Source organism: Patiria miniata, unplaced genomic scaffold (genome assembly GCF_015706575.1).
Source record: "Patiria miniata isolate m_02_andy unplaced genomic scaffold, ASM1570657v1 HiC_scaffold_12, whole genome shotgun sequence".
In the NCBI taxonomy this organism is placed as follows: Eukaryota; Metazoa; Echinodermata; class Asteroidea; order Valvatida; family Asterinidae; genus Patiria; species Patiria miniata.
This window is the reverse complement of record NW_024037050.1, coordinates 2627850-2653417: the sequence shown is the minus strand read 5'-3', so window position 1 is coordinate 2653417 and position 25568 is coordinate 2627850. Positions and strand designations below refer to the sequence as shown.

The 25568-nt window shown below is 41.2% G+C and overlaps 2 protein-coding genes across 3 annotated transcripts in view; both read left to right on the top strand.

Annotated features, from left to right (window-relative positions):
* LOC119745368 (core-binding factor subunit beta-like) overlaps positions 1-6909 on the top strand; it is a 31391-nt gene extending 24482 nt beyond the window's left edge. The window contains exon 6 of the mRNA XM_038221682.1: positions 5058-6909. Within this exon, the coding sequence (XP_038077610.1) occupies positions 5058-5138 (81 nt within the window). The 3' untranslated portion in view covers positions 5139-6909. The remainder of the gene's footprint in view (positions 1-5057) is intronic.
* Positions 6910-10083: 3174 nt separating this feature from the next.
* Positions 10084-25568, top strand: LOC119745357 (tolloid-like protein 1). 2 transcript variants are annotated; one of them, XM_038221670.1, is made up of 11 exons: positions 10146-10215; positions 10356-10684; positions 11539-11788; positions 12187-12444; positions 14869-15020; positions 16602-16884; positions 18557-18724; positions 19856-20068; positions 21213-21332; positions 21556-21757; positions 23082-25568. In XM_038221670.1, exons 3-11 carry the CDS (start codon positions 11560-11562, stop codon positions 23527-23529), a joined length of 2073 nt encoding a protein of 690 aa, XP_038077598.1. In that variant the 5' UTR covers positions 10146-10215; positions 10356-10684; positions 11539-11559; the 3' UTR covers positions 23530-25568. The 2 variants fall into 2 exon arrangements, with proteins under 2 accessions (XP_038077589.1, XP_038077598.1); XM_038221661.1 differs by lacking the exon at positions 10356-10684 and having other exon boundaries at positions 10084-10215.

Below are 25568 nucleotides of genomic sequence, written 5' to 3'. Positions count from 1 at the left end.
TACGGCTTTTTGTGCCCAACGGTGGTTTGTTTTAGGTTTAAGAAAACTTGAATTAGTATTTTTCAGGGAGGTTCAGAGGTTGTTAATGAAAAATTGTGACACATGGACAAAAATAAGGACTAAAACCTCTTCTTGGGTGAACTGTTACTTGTTTATTTTACTGTACATCAAATAAGTCACAAAGATCTAGCATCGTATGTAATGTTTATATAGGCAGGGTAAATTTTATAATGTACAGTTTTCCTATTTTGTTTTTGTTTTTACTGAAAATTCCTTTTTTGTAGACAATGAAAACAGGCAGAGACAGTGTGTAATGTATATTTTTTAGCCTAGCTCAATTATAATAAATGAAATATCCAAATTTATTCCTTTTAACCATTATTTTGTCAATTACTAACCGTGTTTTACTTGTCTTATCGCACTTACCAAACAATGTGTCGATGGAAAATTCGTGTCCTAAACTTGATCGGAAACCGACATGGGCGTCGCCAGGATTTTTTTCGGGGGGGGGGGCCAAAGCACATTTTCCCCCAAAATTTCGGAACTTTTTCAACATATTCTCAATTTATCATTTCCCGAGCGTGGGCAGAGGAACATTTGCCCTACCTTTACCCCCCCCCCATCAAATTGACAGCAATATGTGGCTTCGCACCTTTTCGTTTCCCCCCCCCCCCCCTTTTCCAGGGGGGAAGTCCCCTGCCCCCCACCCCCGACGCCCATGGAAACCGAGGCAATTCCTATAGTTTGTCAATGGAACAAACGTGAAACTGTCAATTACAAAAAAAGGGGGGGGGTATAGGGACAGGCCTACATTGAACCGACATATATACCTTACAATAGTTAAAATGAATCGCTCGCTCAGTGATCTTGGCCTGTGTCCAATTCATATGTGTGCTAAAATCTAATTAGAAATGTGAACTCTTCATCGAAAGACCCTTCCCTGTTAGCGTGCTTTCCCAACAAAGAACCACCTGTTTCTAGAATTCACTCCACCAACAAAAGAGGATTCATTTATTTATCACCAACTGAACAAATCCAAACTACAACTCCGGAAGTCTTTTATCTTCTCGAACTGTATAATAATCCTGGAGGGTTTTTGGATGTTGTCCAACATTGTTCCGCGGTACACACAGAGCCTTTCGCGGGCCGTGAGTCATTGCTTGCCGCCCACGGACGCGGCACGATCCCCCGGCTGGCCTTGGACGTGCTAAACTCGGTGCGATCCCAAAACCCGTGGAGATATATCAGCGACATTATTAAACGATATGTTAGGATTAGCGTTAATTTCAACATGTAACCTAAATGTTCACGGAAGAAATAACATTAAACAGTCGGTGGGACCATGGTTGGACAGTCGACTGATACGGGGAGCTGGGAGACATTGTAGAGAGATATCTCGGTGTTAAGAAACAATTTCTTCCGTCAGAAACCAACCTTCACAGCGTGACCATTGTTTTGGTGTTTTCTCTAAAAATAGAAGTTTGGCACACAATCTAATTGAGCTGACAAATCTTCGATGGAACCACATTTTTTAAGCCAGCAGTTTTTAGGCTGTAGCTGAAGATTTCGTTAACATTCTGTGATGAAAAGTATTAACTTTGTTCTTGGCAGGACAGTTCATTTTAATATTTTTATTGAAATGAATAATGATTGAGCTATTGAGATTTGAAAATAGAGGTGCATCTGCGATCTGAAAAAAGGACGAAATTGAAAAGGGGAAACTAACTGCATTGAAATGGTTAATAATTGGCGTTATTGGGTCGTGGAAAAGCCAAATACGATTTATAGATGAAACTCGTATACCTGATCGATTTTAAACGCACGCTTGAATGATAATCGCATTTTGTACAACTTGCCGCTTCCACATTCATTGTTGCGCACGCTGCTAAACGGCACGGCTAAATTACAATGATTCAATACATCATACCATTGAACTATCACTCAATGATCAAGCACTGCATGGGTGATTTTGATTGTCTTTTTCTTCTAGGAAAAATGAACAATACACGCCTCCTGCCAAGTGGGCTGACGGTGGCGGACAACGAGATGGGATTAAACGTGACTTCCGCTCGATCGTTATTTGTTACCAAACTTCCCCTTGAAAATATACCACCCTATGTTTTTGTCCGAATAAAGACTTTTTTCACCCGATTTTTTCCCCGTTTGGGACAATTGCTGCATCATCAATACTTAATATTGGCAAAGCAACGAAACAAACCTCTAATAAACGTAGTTTTGAGGGGGAAATATCATTGTATGCAAATAAGACCTGGTTACTGTCCACAATTCACCAAACTATAGGGGTGTGACTGCCGCGGTTGCTAGTCTAAAATTGCGTCTATTTTTTTGACATGCCACATTTCCTTTCGCTATATTTCGCTCTGGTAGTTGGCCATATGTGCATGGTACCATTTTTATGGCACGCTGTGGGCTTGACCCCTTGCTGGCGAAAATGGACCCTTCCTATTGCCTCTCATTCAAATTAGTGCGGATTGACCAATAACGTCACAGATTTTGGATCAGGTGACCACGATAACCCTTACCCGTATACAAACCAGAGATGGGCGGGGCTTATGATGTGACCAAATCAGGAACGGTTCATTCAACGTTATAATGGGACGAAAAAAGTCGTCTAATTGTATTTTTTTAATATGACAAAAAGATGACAAATTACAATGTTTTGAGGTAACAGGGACAGGAAAATGTCGCACTTTAGACCCTAAATTTATAGAATAACCCATTTTGTGGTGCACTGCCGTATATAATTTTCAGTTAACCTCATTTTTGAGTTAAATTATTGTTTCATAAATCGTTTCTCTCTTTTTAACTGAAAATGAAAAATAAAATATCGACTTCTTTAGTTTATATTAAAAAGGAAATGTGTCGCGTGCAGAAAGATGTGTTTATTATATCGGTGTTCTTTTCTCCGTTTTCCCGCATCTTTCCACGAACCAAGTTTTGTTTTGGGTTAATTTCATTTTGCGGAGCAATGAATTACACACAGTATTACAGTTGTGGTTTGTTTTCCTCAGTTTTAAACTCTTCGTCTCTGATTGAGTGCCTTAAAATGTTTTAAAACAAATCGGTATACATTCGTCAAATGTGGACTCAATACGGTACTCAGATGTTCTACTTCAATCCAGAGTTGAATATTGAAGCTTATCACACTTCCAATGTTTCTCGAATGTATCATTATCAAATCTACTCTAATTCTAAAAACGAAAGCTAATTTTACACACTGTTTCTCAAATTTCTCCGTCCGATATTAGGGTTTACCATATGCAAAGATTTGGTTTTCATCGGTACAATGTAATGACGGTTTTCAATCGTCGCCCAAAAAAATGCCATAATTTGAGCCTTCAGCCTTGTAACCTTCGACCCATTTGTCGGTTGTCGACCCCAAGTTGGAACAATGGAGGGAAAGAGGCAAACAACCCAACGGTCATATAATAGTGTCTCTATCCGTTTGAAATATGCCACTTCACCGCAAGCAAACTTTGACGAGAATTCCTGGAAACTCGTAAACTCTTCGACCACTGAATGACCTCCACAGAGTATGGTGTCCAGACGTCTTGAATTCTATTACAGTGTGTTGTTTAGAGAAATTATCTTGCTCCATACTAAAAAGTGTTGTCAATAGTTGTAACCACGAGGTCCAATGGTAGGTTCATCTTTCGCCAAAGTAATAATTTTCAGATGTTCGCGACAAGTTATATTATAGTTCATGAATATCGATCGCTGGACGTTACTTTAGGCAACTTCTTAAAAAATGCAGGAGCGAGCCCTCCAGGGAGGGGTAGAACCAAAAAGAAATGCTTTTTTTGAGAGAGAGAGAAAAAAGAAAAAAAGTACCATTGTTGCTTGCAGTACACAGATCAAGTTACCCCATCAAGCTGTCATGTGGTGTCAACCGCTTGCTGGTTTTTAGCTTTTCTTTTCGTTTGTTTCTTTTCCTTTCTTTTCCTTCCTTTTCTTTTCAGCTGAGTGTTTGAAAAGTAAAATTGTATCTATACAATTCAGGCGCCAAGAACGTTTTAGGGTGAAGGGGAGATACTCTCTAAATTCCAAAGAGTGAAATTAGGGACTAGATGTTTTAGAGTGAAAATCACTCTCCTTTTCGATTGAAATAGTCTGAAAAAAAGAGCCACTTCAGTGGAAGCTCGAGTGAAAACTCGTTCTTTACGATTGAAGAATGTTCACTCTTATTAACGTCTAGTCCCTAGGCCTATACTTTCCGACTGTGGGTGTGAATCTTCACTCTAATTTAGAGAGTAGGCTAATGCGAATCCAGTGCCTGTATTTTGGGACCCACTTTACACTAGTCAGTAACTAAAGGGGACCATTAGGTAAAGGGATGATCCATGGATTTGTAACAATTAAAACTTAAAAGCCCATTTTTGTCTCCCCAAATTCTTGGGCGGGCTGTGGGTGCGGAAATTTGGCACGGGTCTGGGGTGGGGCGGCTCCTTCGCGGTTCCGACACCCCTATGTTCCGACACCCCTATGTTCCGACTGCACATAGGGCCTATTCACTCTAAAAAAGCATTAGTCAGATTTGACTAGAAACCAGTTAAATTTGACTAGCCATTCAGGGTCAGCTGGGTGCAACTGAAAATCAGTCAATCTGACTAGATTTTTCCAGTCAGTATTATTGACTTGGGAAAAATAGTTATGCCAATAACTGAATTTGGAGTCGAACCCAACAACTTTTTCTAGTCACAGTATGAAACTTTGCATGTTTAACTAAATTCCTAGTCAATTTTCAATAACTAGGAAAACCAGTCAATATTTTGACTAAGTTGTTTTTAGAGTGTTCCTCTTCCTAACCTATACCCTATAATCGGGAGTAACACAATCTTGTGTGCGGGTTGTCGGAACATATAGGGGTGTCGGAACATAGAACAGTCACCCTCCCACGCACCCCATATAGTTACGCCACTGTTGCTCTTCAGCAACATTGCTTTGTCTTTCCTCTTTGAACAAATTAATTGATCCGAAAATGCTTCATCGATTTATACAAGAAACCTAATTTCCGGTTTTTCCTCCCACTACTTCAGGCACGACGGAGGAGCCAGCCTAGTCCCGCGAGTACCAGCGGCAGCAGTGGCGGGACCAACAGCAGCAACGAAGGATGCTGAAAACCAGCGGAAATCAACATGGCGGGGGAAAATTCAAATTGTATTGGCGAGAAAAGAGGAACAGCTTTCTTTGTTTTGTCTGGATATCGTTTCGACCCCCAAAAGCCCCATGAATTGTGAAGAGTCAGCGTCCTTTGATCAAAATACAGCTGGTCTGTGTATTTATAATATTTCGACTGGAATTAAGCCTACAATTAATTGTCTGCAAGTTGTAGCCACTGTGTTTGGTTTCGTTGCCATAATATAGACGCAGACTAGACAACAAGTTTATGATGTGAACATGTTCAATAACATCAATGTTGTTATTATTAAGGGGCCAAATCCTTTTTTTCACAGGTATGGGACTATCGGCCTACCCGATTCATTAACTTGAAAGAAAATGTATCAACATGCTTCCGAAATTGTTCATACAATGAAAAAGACTCATCAAGTTTCTTTGCATGGGTACAGGTATCACTTTTGCTGTCATGAATTAAGTCGTCAGTATTTGTAAAGCATAATCCAGCAAGGGACCATTCTTGGCCTATACCCAGAAGCTAAGATTGCTGTTGTCTGTCACATTGTAGATTTTGTAGACTGTCAAACGTTTTTTTTATAAAAAAAAAAGAATGTAACAACGTAACAAAACGCGCTTTGAAGTCAATGCCGTTTAAAGGAAGCCTTGCTTTTCTGTAATGTTTCACACTAATGCATTACCCTAATGTGTTTACAGTCATTCTTTTAAATTGCTGTAGTGTGGAAGTCTGATTGCTATATAGAAAAGCTGAAATTGTGTCAAAATAAAATTAGAGTATTTTTTGGCATTTTTTGGGTAATTTCCCACCGCATGTCTTCATGATCAAAACGTATTATAGCCTATACCGGTATTTATTTTTCTGATTTGTATAAAAACGAATTACCTTGACTAAGTTCACGGCACTCTCGAGTTACTTATATATAAAAAAAGAACCATGAGCATATTTTGAACGACAGATGGCGCTATATTAAATTTAGAGTTTGTAGCTAAACTGTAATGGTACAAAAAAAAATGTGCTTTCCGCGTTTTGGATGCTATATTTTTTTATAACGTTGCCAGGATTACGAGATCAGTCTTTTTAAAAGCAGAATAATGTTTAAAGTATGTAGATGTTTTTGGGACTAAGTCCATTACACATAGTGTTTGTTTTGCACAATCATTTAAAAAAAAAAAATCAGCATTTCGATGTTTAATGTTTCTGAAGAACTTTCCTATCATAAAAGTCTCCATTGGAACTTGAAGCTAATATACAATATTTGCTTTTGCTGTAATTGTTAGAATTGGATGGATTTGGGGGTTTGTGCTTTGTAGCAAATACTGTTACTCTGACCTGTTTAATGTTTTGAGTTCGTGGATGCTAGGGAAGAAAGTGCTGTTCTTGATGTAATCTTGTTCCCCGACTTTCTTTCAGACGAAACAAAGCAATTTACAGATGTCCGTTGATGTGTTATGTGTAACTGATTCCAACGATGGTCGGCTGACCATCGTTGGAAATTGATACAAAAATTCCACTTTTCTTGAAATGACAGCTCACCAGGTGCCATACTTGCACAGGATGCTTGAGACTCATATTCACTAGCTTACAGTCAAGTTAGGTATTTCAACATCATTTGGTATATAGTTTTGTTTTGTTTTGCTAATGTTGTCTAATACCTTTAAGTCTATTGTTGATTCTTGGATGTAAAAATAATTTTCGAGCATCGGTGTGTAAAAGGTCGTTAAATTTAAGTTACAGCCGAACTTACAGTATAAGTATTTAAAGTGAGTTAATGCTTTAAATTATTTTGGTCAGTGGAATCATTCAAACCAAACGAAAGAACACCCTGAATAATAATGGAATAAACTAGAAAGTTCCTGAAATTATAGCGACTAATCAAATATGTTACTCTTTGGGTCCGTTTTGTGGACTTTAATTCACAGTGATTTTATTGTTAGAATCAAGAGTTTAAAAATGTTCCCTTCAAAACCGATTTGTACATAATTTAGCTAATTGTGTTCATGTTCATGATATGACACGGCCAGTAGTGAAACTAGGTTACCCCCTCCCCCGCCCTCCTCCCAGTAGCGAAAGGGGAAGATGACACCACCACCCCACCCCCTCTCAGTCGACAGTAAGAGCCTCAGTCTGCAAATGAGTCACCCAGGTACGGAGGAGGGGTTTAGACGGGGCAGGTGTGGATGACCAGCCTCACCCTAAATTCCTTGGTGCCCTCCAGCACGGAGGTTTTTCGGCAAATTTGTCACTCACCAACCTCATTTAAATCGGTCCCGCGAATTTTTTTGTTTTCCAATACCACATATTCGCTACTTTAATTTTTTTAAAAACTGAACCGAAAGACTAACAGTGTTTTAAACGCGAAAAAAAAAATCCGAATGACAGTTAACGTTCATGGAAAAAAACTCAAGCGATACCAAATGTGTTAAATAGGAATTTCATCCAGTAAATTTTCATGATGTGTAACTCAATTTCATGCATATTATGAGAAAACGTCAAACATTAAAGGCAATATGACCGACCGCCGAAACAATTATAGTAGTTAAACACAAAAATACAATCCGAATAAAAGTCAGCTTTCATGGAACAAAAGCAACACATTCGTCTTGCAAAGGAAGAAATATCCTGTGCAGGAAGTTCGTTTGTTTCACTACCCGTGTATTACTAAAAGTTTCTGTCGAAAAAAGGGCGCGCTAAGTGGTCTTGCATGGACGGCCGGGTACAGAGACTGTCGGTCGTCTTTAATTTTCTTTCAATAGAGGGCGCGCCACATAAATAGTGGGCACCACGATGACACTGACGAACACCAGCAACATGGTACGGATGCCGCATCACTATTGAACAAAGAGAACACTACTCTCCTTGTTTTAGGCAACATTTCAAGAACTACCAAATGTATTGTATTGAAATTTCATCCAGTGATTTGTCATGGTGTGCAATATTAGGAGCCTCAATTTCATGAGAAACCTTCAAATAATTAAAAACAAATGACCAAAACAATATGGTTTTAAACGCGAAAAATACAATCCGAATAAAAAGTCAACTTTCACGGAACAAAAGCAACACATTCATTCCTCTTGCAAAGGAAGGACTATAGCTGTTTTACTGAATAGGAAGTTCGTTTGTTTAACTATTTTGCAAAAGCGTTTTATCCGCACACTTTTGTCAACTGAAAGTTTCTGTCGAAAAAAAAGGGCGCGCTATTGGTTCACACCTGTAAATAGGTCACCCACCCGCCGAGCTCATGAATAAAAGTTATACCCACAGGCGTAGCCAGGAATTTGAAACGGAGGGAGGCAAGTCCGACCGGCCTTGCAAACTCCAACCAGGGGCGAACCAGGATTGTCCAAAGGGGGGCGGGGGGGTCGTGAAATGGTCGTGAAAATAATTGGGTGGGACAAACGATATGATACCCCCTCTTTTTAAGAAATGTCCAATGTTTATGTCCCCCCCCCCCCGATTGACGCCCATGCCGAAGGCTTGTCCACCGTACCATTAGTTCTGAACATCTACAGTGCAGCTGCTGGTCAGTTATTACATTGTCAAGATAATGGTCTATGCTAACATCATAAAAACTGTTAATGTATATTTACGCTAATTGATAATTTAAAAAACAAACAAATATGATCTCTCAATTTTTGCAAATATGATCTCTCAATTTTTGCTGTAAAAATGGCAAGCTTTGAACAAATATCGTACATCTGCAATAAGGCAAATACAACATTTGCAAACATCAAAAATGTAATGATCAAACTATCACGAAATACTTTCCTGGATTGATAGGGGTCGACTGACAGTCTAAAGCATCCCGTAAAATCTTGGCTCCTGGTGTGCTGACATTTTCAAGAAAAACTGTATTTTTTCCAACACTGGTCGGCCGACCAGCGTTGAACTTGAAAACTGGCTTTTTTCAAAAACTGTCCCTATTTTTTCTTTAGTTACTCTGCCTTTTCTTTGCATTGATTACACACCTGTGAAGGGGTACAAGGTTAAGCCTGCTAGACTGATTCTCTGACCTTCGATCGGCCTGGCTGAACTGTACAATTTCACATTAATCGGCCAAAAAGGACATATTTTGAAGACCTTTTGAGTTTTGATAATATAATTAGGATCTTGGTCTCTCAATTTTAGCTGTAAAAATGGCAAGCTTTGAACAAATATCGTACACCTGCAATAAGGCTGCAAGGGTTCCAATCCTGACCGAGGGAACATGGTGCTTGTGCCCTTAAGCAAGGCACTTTACCATTATTGCTTCGTCCTCCGTAGGTACTAGTGTTGTAATGCAGTTTTGCACATTAAGAAGTCAATTCAACCCAGTCACAGTTATTGCTAAGACTAAGAGAAGGGGTTTGCCCCAGTGTTTCTGGCAGTGGCTGCAATCAGTGGTGCACCCAAGGGGCCGGGGGGGGGGGGGGGGCGCTCGGGGGCTTGAGCCTCCCCCTAGAGGTTGTCCTTTTTGGTGTTTTTTTTGGCCCCCGATTTGACTGTGATATGTGGCCTATTTTCGAGTAGTATGAGTAAGTGGCGCCACCGAAGTCAAAATAGTCCGCTCCCGAAAAAAAAACACTCAAATTTTTCTCTGCGGCCAAAAATTTTGGGCAACATTTTTTTGAATTGTTAATTTTTTGGCCCCCTCCCCAATCCAAATCCTGGGAGCGCCTCTGGCTGCAATATGCGCCGCAGCATCTTGTTAACCCTTCAAGGTGCTACATAATGGGTCTCATAGCAACTATGCACAAGTAATAAATGATCGTCACATGTCATTTATTAATAAAAGTAGACCCTATAGTCCAGCCAAAATAAATAAATAAAAAACAGACTCTGTAGTCATGGGCGTCGCCAGGATTTTTTTCTATCCTGCAACGTCAACGTCAACCTTCAAATCAATAGTTCAGTTTTCGTTTCAACTTTCATTGCACGCTCCGTCGCGCTCTCATTGAACGTACAGTTTATGCGCCGCCATGGAAACCTAAATGGCTTCGCCTCGGCCGGCATGCCGCCCTGTGCCGTCACCGCGTGTTTACCATGTCCATAAAAGCAGTATTGTGGAGACCAAGGCTTTGTACGTAAGTGGTTCTTTCCTTTGATCGTCTTTACATTCGTATTGATTTTTTGTTCGCATTTGCAAACGGGATATAGGCCTACTTTGAAGGTCGGTAGCCTGCCTAGTATAACTTCCTCATCATGTGTAATAATAAGATTTCAGCCACAGGAACTTAATTGTGCACCGCAAGTGAAAGTTAAAGAATAACAACACAACCAGTTGAGGCTCAAATGTGTGAGCAATTGTGTGCAGCATTGAACGGGAATAATCTGCAAAAGCGACTGTAAATCTGAGCTAGGTAGCTGGATCAACTTCGTGTGGACATTTTGTTTCAGCATTAGTTTTGCTCAGGTTAAAGGAAGTTGAGCGCGTTTATTCGTGACATCAGCCCCAGCCGCGTCCATGTTGTTGCTGTCAGATCGTGTGGTGAATGTCTGTGTCAATGACTAGGAAGTAAATGCAGCCATCAATACTCAAATAAGACGAACTTGGTAAGACTTTTACTAATTTAAGCAGGCCTAAAATTGCAAATTTCCCTTTTTGTTACAAACATCGGTAATCCTTACTTTTAGGACACCTCTATTTTGTACGAGTTCTGTTCAAATCAAAACTGACTTTTGCAGATGACTGTCCAGTACCAAAGCGACTTTTGCAGGCTAAAGAAGTCGATCCTTTTTCTTCAGACAAACTCATGTTAGTTATAATTTTGAAAGCACTTTCAAAGAAAATGAGACTTTCCTACCTTTTTTTGCAGTTCGCCATCTTGCTTTTTAAACTTATTTTCTGTTTGTCATCGTCGTCTTTAACCCCTCATAAATCAAAACCCTGCCCTCTTTCTACAAAATCAAACCTGCTGATATTCAAGAGGTGTCATTGCCAAATGTTCAAATGTGTCAATAAATATCAGAATGTCACGTTTGAGTGTCGATTTAGTCAGCTGTTTTGGTGAGTCTTTTATTAACCTTATATAGGAAAGGGGTCCTAAAAGTAAGGATTACCCAAACGGTATTGAAATTTGTATTTTTGCACCTCAAAAAAAGTCTCGTCCAGCCTTTTTTAAAAAATGAGGGAGACTGGTGCTTTTTGTTAGCTGTTTCGGCAACTTTGCCGAAATTGTTTTGGTTGAGATTTTATTAAAAGTGCATATTTTGATCGCCTATGCCCATATCTACAGAATAGTATTGGTCCGATTGGGAAACTGAGTCGGGAGTTAGGATAATAATCCCAATTATGAAACATCTTCAACAAGATTTTTCCCATAGCCTGACAGTAAATCCACAGTGATCAAACTTTTGATTTTGCTAAAAAAGAAAAATTTGTCAACCATTTTTGTCCTTACCAACAGATAACCAATCATCCTTTCAGTATGGAATGGGGGACTAAAAAGCCTGTCTTCTTCCAATTGTCATCATCATTGTCCATCGTCTCGACACTTTTCCTCCTACTCTGCCTACACTGCTGCATCGTCAAGGCATGCTACCAAGACAGGATTAATCTGGACAGTTATTCATCGGAGACTGTCATAACGTCCCTGTATTATCCAGACGACTACCCGCCAAACCTGGAGTGCGACTTTTACATAACAGCCCCAGTGGGTAAGAATTGCTGGTGATTTTTGGAGGGGGTTGGGGGGGAGGGGGGTTTAGTTACATAAGATTAACAATTACAGAAAGTCTGCATCATAAACTCCGGTGAATTTAAAGGGAAAATACAACATTTGCAAACATCAAAAATGAAATGATCAAACTATCACGAAGTACCTTCCTGGATTGATAGGGGTCGACTGACAGTCTGAAGCATCGTGTAAAATCGTGGCTCCTGGTGTGCTGACATTTTCAAGGAAAACTGTATTTTTCCAACACTGAGACCAAACTATAGATCCTAGTTTTATTATCAAAACTCAAAGTTTCTTGTCAAATGTCACACTTTTGAGCCCATAAGTGTGAAATTACCCTTTGTATATTTTATAGAGCTATATTTTCCTTGTCACCAGGTCAGAGAGTGCGCATCTATTTCACCAGCTTTACTCTAGAGGCTGGCAGCACCTACAGTCAATGCCGATTTGATTACGTCAAGATTTTCGATGGGGATTCGGACGCGGACCCCGTGTTTGGTACGTTCTGCGGCACCAACGTGCCCCCCGCAATTGTCTCCAGTGGCGAGCACCTCTACGCTTTTTTTCAGTCGGACGGGTCTGTGCAAGAGCCAGGATTCAGGGCTGTCGTGCACAGCGTGGCTTCGAATTATCGAGGTGTGTATGTCCCTCATGTCCCTCATGCAGAGTTGTAATGACTCGGGTCAATGACTCGACTCGAGTTCGACTCGGGTCACAATTTTTGGTGACTCGACTCGAGTCCCCAAGGGTAAATGACTCGACTCGAGTCCCTCATCAGAAGACTCGACTCGACTTGAGCGAAGGCTAATAAGACTCGAGTCCCAAAAAATAAAAGCACAACTTTGTGAAAAGTATTTGCAATGACTACCGGTGCAAAATTATGCTCACTTCGCTTTGCGAATAGCATTCATGTATAAATATACAACATGTCACAGACTCCCACCTCATGGTTCTAGAACGCACAAAATGCTATCCAGGAACCAGATTGTTAAACGCATTTTCTAATTCGCTGTTTCATCATTGGCTTTGGGCGATTTCTTATAAAGCTCTTGGATTCGAACGCTGGCTAAACTTATGGCCTCCTTTTATCAATTTTGGTATATTGTGTTCAAATATTCATGACTCGAATTGACTCAAGCTAAATATTTGACTCGCCTCGACTCGACCTGTTGACCTAATGACTCGACTCGACTCGAGTCACTTCTTGAAAATGACTCGACTCGACTTGAGTCACTTCTTTAAAATGATTCGACTCGACTCGAGTCACTTCTTGAAAATGACTCGACTCGAGTCACAAAAATCAGTGACTCGTTACAACTCTGCCCTCATGTTTGACCTTGAATAGATATTGCCAACAAATTCTTTAATTCTTGCCACGGCGGATGTAAAACACGCCTTGGGCTTGAGCTGCTTATGTTTGTTGGTTGGTTGGTTGGTTGGTGGGTGGGTACATGTAGGTGAGTTTGTTTCTGCATTCAGTTGGGGCTTTGAACAGTAGAGGACAATTCCCGAGAGGTTTTGGATTCGTGTACAAAACATATGGGAGGTCTAAGGTCTTAATTCCTAAAAAGTTAAAGTACAAGCAAGAGGGGGACAATAGGGGGTCCCCGATTGCAGGCAAATACACACTTATGTGGGTTGGTTGGTGGACAGTTTACTCAGCCATATATTGTATTCATGCAACTTGAGTATTACAGCTTTGCATTCGAAGACCAGTTTTGAAAACACTGATGCACCATTCGGGTGTACGGACGGTGGCGTATTATAAGCCATCTTCACACGTTAGGCCCCCCCCCCCCCAAAATTAGTCGGTCTCTGGTCAGCGCGCGCGTCGATTTTAATCATGCGCGTCAACCTTTTTTTTTCTTCAAATTGTCCACGGTAGCTACAGCAGCGCCCTCTATTGTTGCACCTCCTCAAATTTTTGTACCAAGGAATGGGGAAATTGCACCAAGGCAAATGATGGAGGACACCAAGGCAAATTATGGAGGACCCCAATGTACATGAGGACACAACAAAAGCAAAATATTACTCACCTTGTCTGTACAATCCAAGCTTGAAAAAAAAAAAAAGGCCAAATAAAAAACAAACAAAAAACGCGTCGCCGCATCAATCCCGGAACTTTGGTCTGACCAGAGACCGAAGATTTTTTTTTTTGGCCTTACCCGGCCCCCATGTGTTGCACCACTTGGTACTTGTTGAAAAAAGGCTTGATCTTGAGAAATAGATGCATTCCCCATGCTATTTTGATGTTTTCCAGCTCGAAAGGTAGATTTGTTATTTTGAATTGTTATTCTTCTAGCAATGCATGATTCAGTTTTTTAAGAAACTTCAAACAAAACACTGTTATGTAAAATGAACTAAATCATACATAAAACAAATGTCGAAAGTGCTGCGATTTTCCACGTCCAAGATTGAATAAAACATTGTACTTGTATGCCAAGTTTGATCAATCGTGCGTAATCTTTAATTGCACAGCTGCGCAACAAATTAGTTGCAGAAGTCCTACACATGGTGTTCGCTATACATGTACACTGTTTTGTCAAATAGGCTACTGGCGTATGACATATTGCATAGCAGGCGTGGACCGCCCCCTCCCCCCCCCCCCCCCCCCGGCTCCGACTCAAATTGATTTTAATAATTTTTCATAGAAATACATTAAAATTACCTATAAGTCCTATGCATGGTGTTAGTTATACACTGTTTCGTGAAATAGGCTGCTGGTGTATGACATGTTGCAATGACCTTAATTTTGGGATTGTGACCCGGGTTCGAATCCCGCCTGAGCCAACATGTGGATTGGGTTTTCAGTCCCTACCTGATTCCGTGGGTTTCCCCGAGAATATCCTTCTAGGCTTTTCCTCCCACCTCTAAAACTGTAATTTCTTCTCATCGTCTTCTCTCTACATGTTTCTTCAGGCTTGCAAGCTTACAGTGCCTAGGGCGCTTTTGAGGATTCCTCGGTTTCATTACCAGAAATAAAATAATAATAATAATAATAATAAAAAGCTCCTACACTCTTTCCTCATTTTAATTCTGTTCCCTTTTTTGTGAACTCAGAGCCCCTACCTTCTAGCTCCCCAGGATCCTGCTACTCCGTCTTGGAAGAAGACTACGGCAACTTCTACAGCCCCGGCTATCCTGGAGCCTATGACCATAGTGAGGATTGCACTTTTATCATCATCCTGCCCGACGAAAACGACCACGTCTTGGTATGCACAAAATGTCTTCATTACGTAATGATATTGTGGCGCTTATACCAACCTATGTCTAGTATTTTAAAGTTATTACCTCTGTTCATCATGCCATATCAAAAAGTAAAGGTAAAGGGGACGAACCTGTGTTCACAGGAACGGAGTGCCCATTTTTTTTGTTGTTAGCGATTAGGCCAGACTCGTATGCTGCTGTGGGGGGAGGGGGGAGGGGGGATCGCCACACCTCCTCCACAGCAAGTCTGTTACCTTCCCAGCATTGAATAATGCCGGTACCCATTTAACACCTGGGTTGAGAGGAGTGATTGAGGTAAAGCGCCTTACTCAAGGGCACAACACGCATGGCCACGGTGGGGCTCGAACCCACAACCTCACGATCATGAATCCTGTGCTCCACCGCTAGACCACACGTGCCCACGATCGGTCTTTTTTTAGGCAGTGCTGCAGTCTGAGTGCAATCTGTTCTGTACCCACTCAGATATCAATTTATATTCCTGGGTGGAGAGAAACAATTGAAGTAGAGTGTCTTGCCCAAGGGCACAAGCGGTGTCAAGCACCATGAACCATATGGAGGATAACAAAAAATCAAACAAATCAATGTCTAGTTGGTCTCCTAGTGCTACAATGTACTTGACAAAAACAAAATAAACACCGGCAAACCAGAAAAACACCTCAAACCCACAAATACAATACCTCTCACAAAAATAAACTGACAGACAGCCAGACAGGCAAACATCTACACACAGTCAGCAAACAATCAAACAACCCGACACACAATGGCAACAAAATGTGCATAGCGTAAAATTACAGAATTCCACGGCATTGAACGATGGATCTCTACCATTAACCCTTTCTATCTTCGGAGGTCTGAAGTTGAGAAAGAATATGTTCTTCAGTGTGACCTGCATTGTGGTATTCTCAGTTTCCCTCAATCTCAGGTGGCCCCTTGCAGACAAAATTTTCAGTTATCATTTAAATCATCATACACAAACAAAACACACTATACTCATTAATTTGGGATTGTGCGAGCTGCAGCAACCGGTACTTTAATTAGCCTACACTTGTTTCTTCAACTTCTCCAATACACATCATTATTACTGATAATTTTGCACGATATACATCGAGATATATATCAACATATCAAACTGTGAATTCGACCCATTGCTTTTGGTGATCGCCAGATACGAAAAAGCACAAACCTTTTTGGAAAAAGTGGAAACGTATGCACTGACCTATGCTGACCACCGCTCTCAGGCTAGCTAAGCAATGATAATGGGAGGTTCTTAAAACAACTTATTTTAAGATTGAATGACTTTAGCCATTAATAGCATATAATTAAATAAATAACGTGTGTTGCGTTGCTGCTAGCAAGCGTGAAGTGACGTGTTTCTCCGCTGGCATCACATACCACTACCTATTCAAAATTCCCGCTCTGACCATCGAACCATACAATCATTAGCATATCAATGATAAATTCGATGTATTCTAATTCGTTCTAGACTCAACCGAATGCATCAACATATTTACATTTGCAGTTGAAGCTTGAATACTGTCAAATTGTATTTCTTTGTTTGTGTCCAGCTGCGTTTTACGTCTTTTGATTTGGAGCCGTCCCAGGGATGCATCTATGACTACGTGGAGGTGCGTGACGGCGTGTCCCTGGCCACGCCCCTGCTCGGCCGATTCTGCGGTGGCTTCGACAACGAACCGAGTGGCGTGATGGAGTCGACCAGCCGGTCAATGTACGTGTTGTTCCACACGGACATCTCGGCGGCGTTCGAGGGGTTTTACGCCGAGTACGCAACCTCCAGCGTCGGTTTTACGCCAAGCACCAGGAACGACGATGAGGAATCGACGATCTCAGGTAGAGGGCGCCAGATTGAGTCAGTCACGTACCAATTTCAAGCCAATCACAAGTCGTTCCGTCCACAGTCCTCCCACAAAGTATTTGAAGGAACTGATAGAAAGCTCCTTTGTTATTTTTTCTCCCCTGTTACTTGAAACTTGGGCTGTGTATTGACCTGTAATTTACACATGACTGGGCTTGTGGTGTGCTTGCCACATGTTTGTGTCACTCACTGATGCAAAACTTTGAAGACAATTGCATATAACCTTTTATAACACCTTACCCACAGATTCTGTGTCTTGATTGGCCGAGAGTGAATCACATGGTACTTTCTTTTTTCGCTATCTTTCAGTGCACGGCAAAAAGTACTATACCCATAGCAACCAAAGTACTATACCCGTAGCAACCAAAGTACTATACGCAGTGTGTGCAAAATGCATAAGGGTGTGTGTGTTGCGCGTTACGCGTATTGTTTCCAAGTGCGAGCGCTACAGAGCTGGGTTCAAACATTTCGTGAAGAGGTAGTTAGAAAAAGTGCAAGTTGATTTTCAACTAATTTCTTATTCAAATAGAAGTGACTTTTTATTGTATTCAGATTGAATTAATCAGTTATCGCTTAAAAGCAAGCAGAATCCGTGGGAGAGGTGTTATAAAACAAATATTGACTGCTTTATCTCATGGTGTAGTAAAACTATCCTCCCTCGGTGATCCATGGAGCATTCTATGAATCACCTCGGGAGGCTATTTTACTACACCACTCGAAGCAGTCAATATTTGCATATAAACCTCCAATCCACTGGCTTTGGTTTCACTGCTGACTTCAGATATGGTCTCATTTTGCCAAGTATAAAATTTTGGAGAACTTTGTTTCATAAAGGAGCAAGTATAGAGTAAGGACCGATCAGAGCTTGTTTTTTATAAGTGTTTTGACTGATTACAATTCGTCGTGTGCCAAGGAAAGGACGTTAGCAGCCCAGGCACGCAAAAATACACTTTTGGAGATGGTCTCCAAGGTTTTGTGCTCCCATTTCTAAATCACAATCATATAAGGCTGAGTTTTTACTCATGAATACTCTTTAGTGATTGAAATTGTGCATTTTTATTTTAATTTCAAGTAATACTTAATTTTGAAATTATTTACATTTTTATGCTAACAACCTTTTACCTGGAACTCCCCCGCCTTAAACGTGCGCTTACGCGGTATGTAAAATCATAAGGTCCTTTTGCTGGGGAAAAAACTTGGCTTTGCCTACCCACTTCAGTGGGACGTTAGCACACCCGGAACATATTTTGTTACATTAGTATTACACGGTTACATCCATTTGCCGGGAAAAAAAGAATGAAAAACTGACTTCCTTATATTTTATACTGTTACTTATGTCAGAATGACGGAGCCCATTAAGACAAAATGTATGTCAAATAAAAGATATTTCCATGCTCTATCGAATGCCCTGAAAAATCCGAATTTCACCTTTTGACCCATTTTTTGCCCTAACGACCTTCCACGCATCTGACGATTTGCGTTTTGATGTTCTTATGTTTTGATGAAAAATTTAGGAAAAAAGAGAAGGGAAAAACAGACAGTGAAGCTGTCACATATCACTCCCAGTGCCCGATGATACGATAAAGCCACCAGCAACATTAAGTTTCTAATGACTGTCTTCATTGACACCGCCTTGTCCATTCACAGTGTGCGACATCAGCCGTGCAGTCATAACTGAGAGAGGAGGCTTTGTCGTTTCCAACTACCACAGTGACACAACCTACGACCACCACTTGCGCTGCTCTGTCCAGATTATCGGCTCGCGGAGCTACGAGAGAGTGCACATCTTGTTCCTGAACATTGACCTTCCTGTGTGTAAGTGGCTTCACTGTCAAAAAAAATAATCTTGTGGTCTGAGAATTGAAATTCGTGGTCAGCAGGTAATTCTGCAGGTTGTGGGTACGAGTACAGGCTGGGGTTTATGGTTTGTTTGTGTGTTTATTTCTTTCTGTACAATAACTATATAATGAAAGATTACAGCCAGTCGATACTTATAAATCAGTAAATAGGTTAAGTACAAATGGGGGTTACATGTAGAGGAGATGAAACCCTCTTGTAATGGAGCGCCCAGACTGCTGGTAAACACTATCGAGAAAATTCTCTGTGTTTTCTTGAACATTTGAAATTTAGTCATCGACATGACTGAGGGAACTGAAAAAGCTTTTATTGTCAAGGCAGGATGGGGAGTAGCTCGGCCCCCATGTTACCAGGACCCAATATCATAGCGCTGCTAAGCACATGATTATCTGCTAACAGTGTCTCTGTCTATTTCATCGAGACCGTAAGCAGTAAGCACACACAAGGAACGCTTAATACCTCAGAGCAAAAAAAATGCTAACGTGAGCACATCCATGCTATGACATATGTGACCTGCCATAGCATAATGAGGAATAACCCCCACCTTTACTTTTCTCATTATGTACATCATATTAAAGCGCAAATCATTGGCTTTCCAATGATACCAAATTTATTTCTGTATCTCAATTCATTCCAAGACATGCCGCAGGAACTTCAACAGTGTCCTGCCGAATTTTGCTAACCTCATATCGAGAAAAACGACTTTGGAAAAAAAAGACACACATTAATTGCGCCGCCAACAGCAGTGAAAAACGTTCTTCATTTTTTCCACTTTTTGAGGTATTTTTCTCAACCAAAATGCAGAGTGTGAATCTTGGATACATTGGCTACTCAAAAACACAATACAATCTATATCCATTTTGACATGATTTTTCTAGCCATATCCAACTTCAGGTGTCGATTACTCAAAACAAGGTTTTGGGGGACATTTCTCATTCTGCCTTAGTAGGTCACATAATGCTTCAGGCTAGCACAATTTTCTGTTGTAGTTTGCTAACTGTTATTAGCACGCTATGAAATTGGGCCCTGTGTATAAAAGCTTAGCGTAATTGCCGTCCGATTCAAGTATTCCAATCTCTCCCAATTTAGCATCATCAGGCTGTGGTGGACAGTTAAGTGACTACATTGAGGTCGTGGACGGACAAGCCGGTGATAATCCCACGACCCTGGGCACGCTCTGTGGGAACGACGAGGGTCGTTACACATCTAGCAGCCCCTACGCCATGATCCGATTTAGGACAGACGGCGCTTCCAATGATGGATATACGGGCTTCAAAGCTCTGTTTTCTGTTTTTTATGAAGGTAGTCTTTTTTATTTTCTTTGAAAAAAGTGTTTATTAATTAGTTGTGGTAACTTGAAAAGCCTGAAGAAATCTCTAGAGAAAAGACAGCGCAAAGAAAGTTTAATTTTAGAGGTGGGAGAAAACTCCAGAATGATATTCTAGAGAAAACCAACAGAATTAGGCGGGTAGCGCCACCCTTATTGGGATGTGTCTCATTCCCTTCATGGACAGCAGTGCGCACACATCGCGAATGAGCAAACCCAAGGTGTTTAACACTCTACGACATATACAATGACACAGAGTTAGCTACAGCGCGACATCATATAACAATCGCCCAACGGCCATGCATTGACCACACACAGTCAGTCATCACTCCACACTGAGCCAGTCAAGTTCCTAGTAATACGAACAACGCTATGGCCTACTCGTTGAGCCAGGCGCCCGACTGTGGCACAGCGAAATTCCTGTTGAGATATACCATTTTCACTTTCGTCATGTTCATAAATTTAGAAACAAAAATTGGCCATGTTGAACTGAGGGATTTCATTTAAACTACTATGGGGTAAAAATTCGACCTTTGATGATCTTTTTAGGCAATAAAAATGAAACGTTAAAAAAAAGTTTTGGCAAAATAGATCGTTTTTGTGACGGAATTGTAGGGGCGTCCATGAAGGTGTTACTACGTGGTAAGTGCATTCGAGCATATGGCCGCTTGCATGATTCACTGTATGATAGACCAACGCAAAATCGCAAATACAGATTCTTTTCTAAAATTGCTCTTTCGAACCTGAACTAATATACACGTTTGGTATTGAACAAAAGCTGGAATAATGTCTGTGGAAACCAAAAAGCATTGAAATTAAGACTTGAAAGCATATGTTTATTTTCCCAACATTTAAACACCCATATTGTTGTAATGGAAGAGGCACACAGATGGCCGTTCGCACTTGGCTATGGCCACCCTCCACCCTCCCCTGTCAACCCCGTCTCAAATGTGACAGCGAGTCAGTCAGAATCAATGAGATAAGTATATTTTTAAGAGGACACTAGGTTGGACCTCGGGGCCACCAATCATTGGATCAAACGCCTGCACAATGAAAAAGTCTCAATTGCTCAAGTCAACGATAAAATGCAAATAATTGCTATAACTTGCTCCTATGCAGATGCCTACGGCTGTGAAGACTCCGACTTTCATTGTGACAATGATCGTTGCATCGATCCTTCTTTGGTGTGTGATGGATATGACCATTGTGGTGATGACTCGGATGAGGACAAGGGCTGTGGTAAGTGTGCCAAGTTCAGATCTGAGTCCCAGACCAGTACAATGTAATACAATCATTGATGAGTTAAATAAACATGCACAGGTGCATGCAGTTGAACATGTTTGAAATGTTGAAATACGATTGTGCCATGAAGTCGGGCTGAGGTGTGCTGATGTCCAGTAGCTATTTTGGCGTTGGACATTTTCTGATGACATCTTGAATCTGGTGTGCTTTTTTCTTCCAGATGGGGAAGGGAAAGACCTTACTTGGCTCGTCATTCTTGGCATCGTGGCAGGCTGCCTCTTCTTGATCCTTCTGGGCGTCTGCACAGCCTGCTGCTTCATGAACAGCAAGGGAACAAGCAGTGCCCCTGGAAGCAGAACAGCGGCCACAAGCAGACCCACTGGCAATGGAACAGCAGTGTCTGTGATTTCCACACAGAATGGGTTAGTTCTCAACATGGCTTTGGCCACACACAAAAAGTATCCGGTTTCTGGTATGGAGCTTGCCCCAAAAGTGGTGTGGCGACGCGTTTTTTTCCCCTACTTTGTTTTCTTCAAATGTCGGCTGATATTGCAGATGACGCTTCGATCCCCTTAAAGAGGTTGTGGAATGCTCGAAGACATTTCCGTCATATTTCGGGTATATGTAGCCTAAGGTGTGATGAAATAAAAACGACTATTGTGTCTGTCATGAAATGAGCACAAAAGGTACTTTTGAGAGCTGTTTTTCAGGTCCCGTTTCGACCCGAAAGTGCAATTTGTGTAAAAGTCGTCGTTGGGGGCAGCAAACAAAACATAGTAAATCGTAACATAATAAACAGGACTCCCGATGCAGCATAGTATAAACGAGTCCTGTTTATTACGTTACGATTTACTATGTTTTGTTTGCTGCCCCCAACGACGACTTTTACACAAATTGCACGTTCGGGTCGAAACAGGACCTGAAAAACAGCTCTCAAAAGTACCTTTTGTGCTCATTTCATGACAGACACAATAGTCGTTTTTATTTCATCACACCTTAGGCTACATATACCCGAAAACTGACGGAAATGTCTTGGAGCATTTTACATCCTCTTTAAAACTCTCACCTACCTTCAGGGTGGAGCTTGAGGTGACCTGAGTAAGGCCCTAAGGCTTGAGAATTCTGCACCCACTTACGATCTCGACCGACACAAACTTTCTTTGTGAAATTTAGATAGTTAAGAGAAAAATCAGAGAAAACGGTACGGTCAGTATACAGCGACATATACATCATGCATGTGCTGCCAGGCTGGTCATTAGTCTGCTCCCTTACATGTTGCGCTATTTAAAAAGCGTTTACAGGTTCCAGATGCATGACCATTGCTCCCTCAGTCTGGCTTCCAGACGCACAATTACAAAATTACAACATTGTCTGCAAATGGTGCTTGACTAAATTTAGTGCAAAATATATGGGAGCCCAGAGAGGCCACATAAAGCTTATACTCGATCTTAACCCCATTTAAAAAACACATTAAAATTGTTCAGCAGCAGGATTCCAGTCAAACCAGTGAGTTTGGTGGTTTTGAGATATCATCTTACATTGAGAAATAAAACATTCTAAATTTGGCGACGCGCATGGCTACGGTGATGCACGCGCAGACCAGAAACCGGAGACTTTTTTTTTTGCCTTACGCGACATGTAACACTGCTACACTTCTTTCATTAACAGTTGTGTCTAGGAAACAGTAACTGTGTACAGAGCTTTTTAAAAAAATTGTTAAACAATTTTTAAAATTTTTATTTACAGCATGAGGCAGCCATACACCTATCAGAACCCAGTGTTTAGCAATGCTGCTATGGCAACGGCACCACCGGCAACAGGTGGGCAGGGCAGGACCGAAGCCTTGCCACCCAAATATTCAGACATCTGGAGGGACCCAGTCAACATAGCCCCTCCCCAGGGTGGGGCAGGTGGTAGCCACGCCCTTCCACCAGCTCCAGTAGCTGCCAATCTCTACACACAGCGAGAGATGCCTGATGCGGCCGCCACTGCCCCTATGGAAGCATCTGGGGGCCTAGCGGGACCCGTGCCTCCCCCAGCCCAATTCCAATTCACCCCGCCCTCTTCAGAGGGTGGGGTGGGAATGGGCGGGGCTGAGGAACCTTTGGGTAGGGCACAGGTGATCAGGCAACCGCGCGGAGGGACGCTGCCACCACTGAAGGGTGTACAGGGCAGACCGGCTGACACAACCTAGGGCAGACAGACAGACACAACCTAGAGCAGAAAGAATCCCCACCCCCTGCACATCAGTACGTTGGGGGACACTGCCACAACTGAAGGGTGTAAAGGGCAGACCGGCTGACACAACCTAGGGCAGACAGACAGACACAACCCAGAGCAGAGAGAATCCCCACCCCCTACACATCAGCAACGTGGAGGGGTACTGCCACCACTGAAGGGTGTAAAGGGCAGACCGGCTGACACAACTTAGGACAGACAGACAGACACAACCTAGAGCAGAGAGAATCCCCACCCCCTACACATCAATAACACCGAGGGGCACTGCCACAACTGAAGGGTGTACAGGGCAGACCGGCTGACAATACCTAGGGCAGACAGACAGACAGACACAACCCAAAGCAGAGAGAATCCCACTCCCTACACATCAATGACCTTTCCCCAGTTACTTTGGGCTCAATTTATGAAAGACGTTCCGGAGATGTCAAGCATTTGCATATTTTTTTCAGTTCTGACTTGACTGTTGACATGCTGAGCTAGATTATAAATATGTTTGAGGTTTTACACTAAATTTTGTAGTTAAGATGTATAAATTTTTTACTGCTTGTACATATTGAGTAGATGGAGTACGAAGTTCTATTTTTTTTTCAGTTCCGTCCAAAGAGATTGTTTAACTTTGGTCATATAGGATGTGGATTGTTTTTTTAATGTTTATTTACGATGCCGCATGCAATTTTGTGAGGTTTTTTTCCATGAATTTTCATTAATCGGGTTGAAATATGACTTAAAGTGTTGTGTCCACCAATATGTGACCAGGCTCCAACACTGTAACCTAATGGTACTTTGTACATTATTAATGGAGACATGGATCTCCATTCAAAAGTTATACTATTTGTACTCTAGTCCTGAACCATCAAATCTCAACCTGGTTAAATGGTACCCTGACTAGCATCCTATGGTTAAAGCCATAGACAAAAATCAGGGTCCCACCACTGAACATCAACCTAAAGTTACTTGACTATCTCTGGCAGTAATACATGCGTCTATGGGAAGTGGCTTGCAGCCGCTTCCATACAAGCATGTGTAACTGAGCCGTAGCCATTTATTCTGATGCAGCCTAACTCATGCTGCCACCGTTTCAGTCATGTTCCCTGTATCCAATAACAGTACTGAATGATAATATATTTTGTGCAAAAAAGAACCAGACTATTTTTCCTTCCAGCCTCGCTTCAGTTACGTTGATTTGAATGGGAAAAAAATCACAATGGCCGCAACATGATAATGGTCTATAGACGTGGGTTTGAGGTCACACGCTTAAAACCCCACATTCCTTTATTCCAGCCTAAAAAAATTCAAAAGTAATTTTGCTATTTTGATGTACCATTATGCTGTACCTCAAACCTATGAGGGAACAGTCAACATTGGTTAAAAATGTTGCATCGTGACGACACTTATTTTCATCATGTATTATTTCTATGAAGGTCAGTCATTGCAAAATGAGGGAAAAGACATGAATCTGGGACTGAGACACAATTCTGATTTTGTTAGAAAATACTTTGAAAATTACACTTGACTCCCCATAGACTTTGTACACAGCCGAAGAAGTGGCGTCTGGATACTACATTCTTTCCCCAACATTAATTACGGAATAATGACCAAACATTTTTTAAGATGCTTTATGCTCATGTGCCTCGTTGACTGACAAATCTATGCGTGCAAACAGCAACTTCCATTTTTTAGATTTTGTACTTTTTTTCTTCAAAACTCTGCAATATGAGTAATATTTTTAAATAAAAAAACTGTAAACATTTATGTAGTTTTAACTGGTTTTAAAGTTTATACATATTTAATAAATACCATATAAAGTACTGGTATATAGAAAAGGCTATTCACTGCACTTGGCTCCGAGGTATACTATGTTGTTTGATATGTTTTGAAAGAATCAACATCATATTTCCTTCTAAATACTGTTTTTGTATAAAGACGCTTTTCAGTAAAGGTCTTGTGAAAATTTATGCGTACATTTTTTTAGAAAAATAAAACAGATTTGTTATA

Coding starts and splice junctions, on each gene's coding strand:
- LOC119745357 (XM_038221661.1), top strand. CDS start 10,123: ATGGCTTCGCCTCGGCCGGCATGCCGCCCTGTGCCGTCACCGCGTGTT. Junction 10,216..11,538: donor TGGAGACCAAGGCTTTGTAC/GTAAGTGGTTCT, acceptor CCTTACCAACAG/ATAACCAATCATCCTTTCAG. Junction 20,069..21,212: donor GTTTTCTGTTTTTTATGAAG/GTAGTCTTTTTT, acceptor GCTCCTATGCAG/ATGCCTACGGCTGTGAAGAC.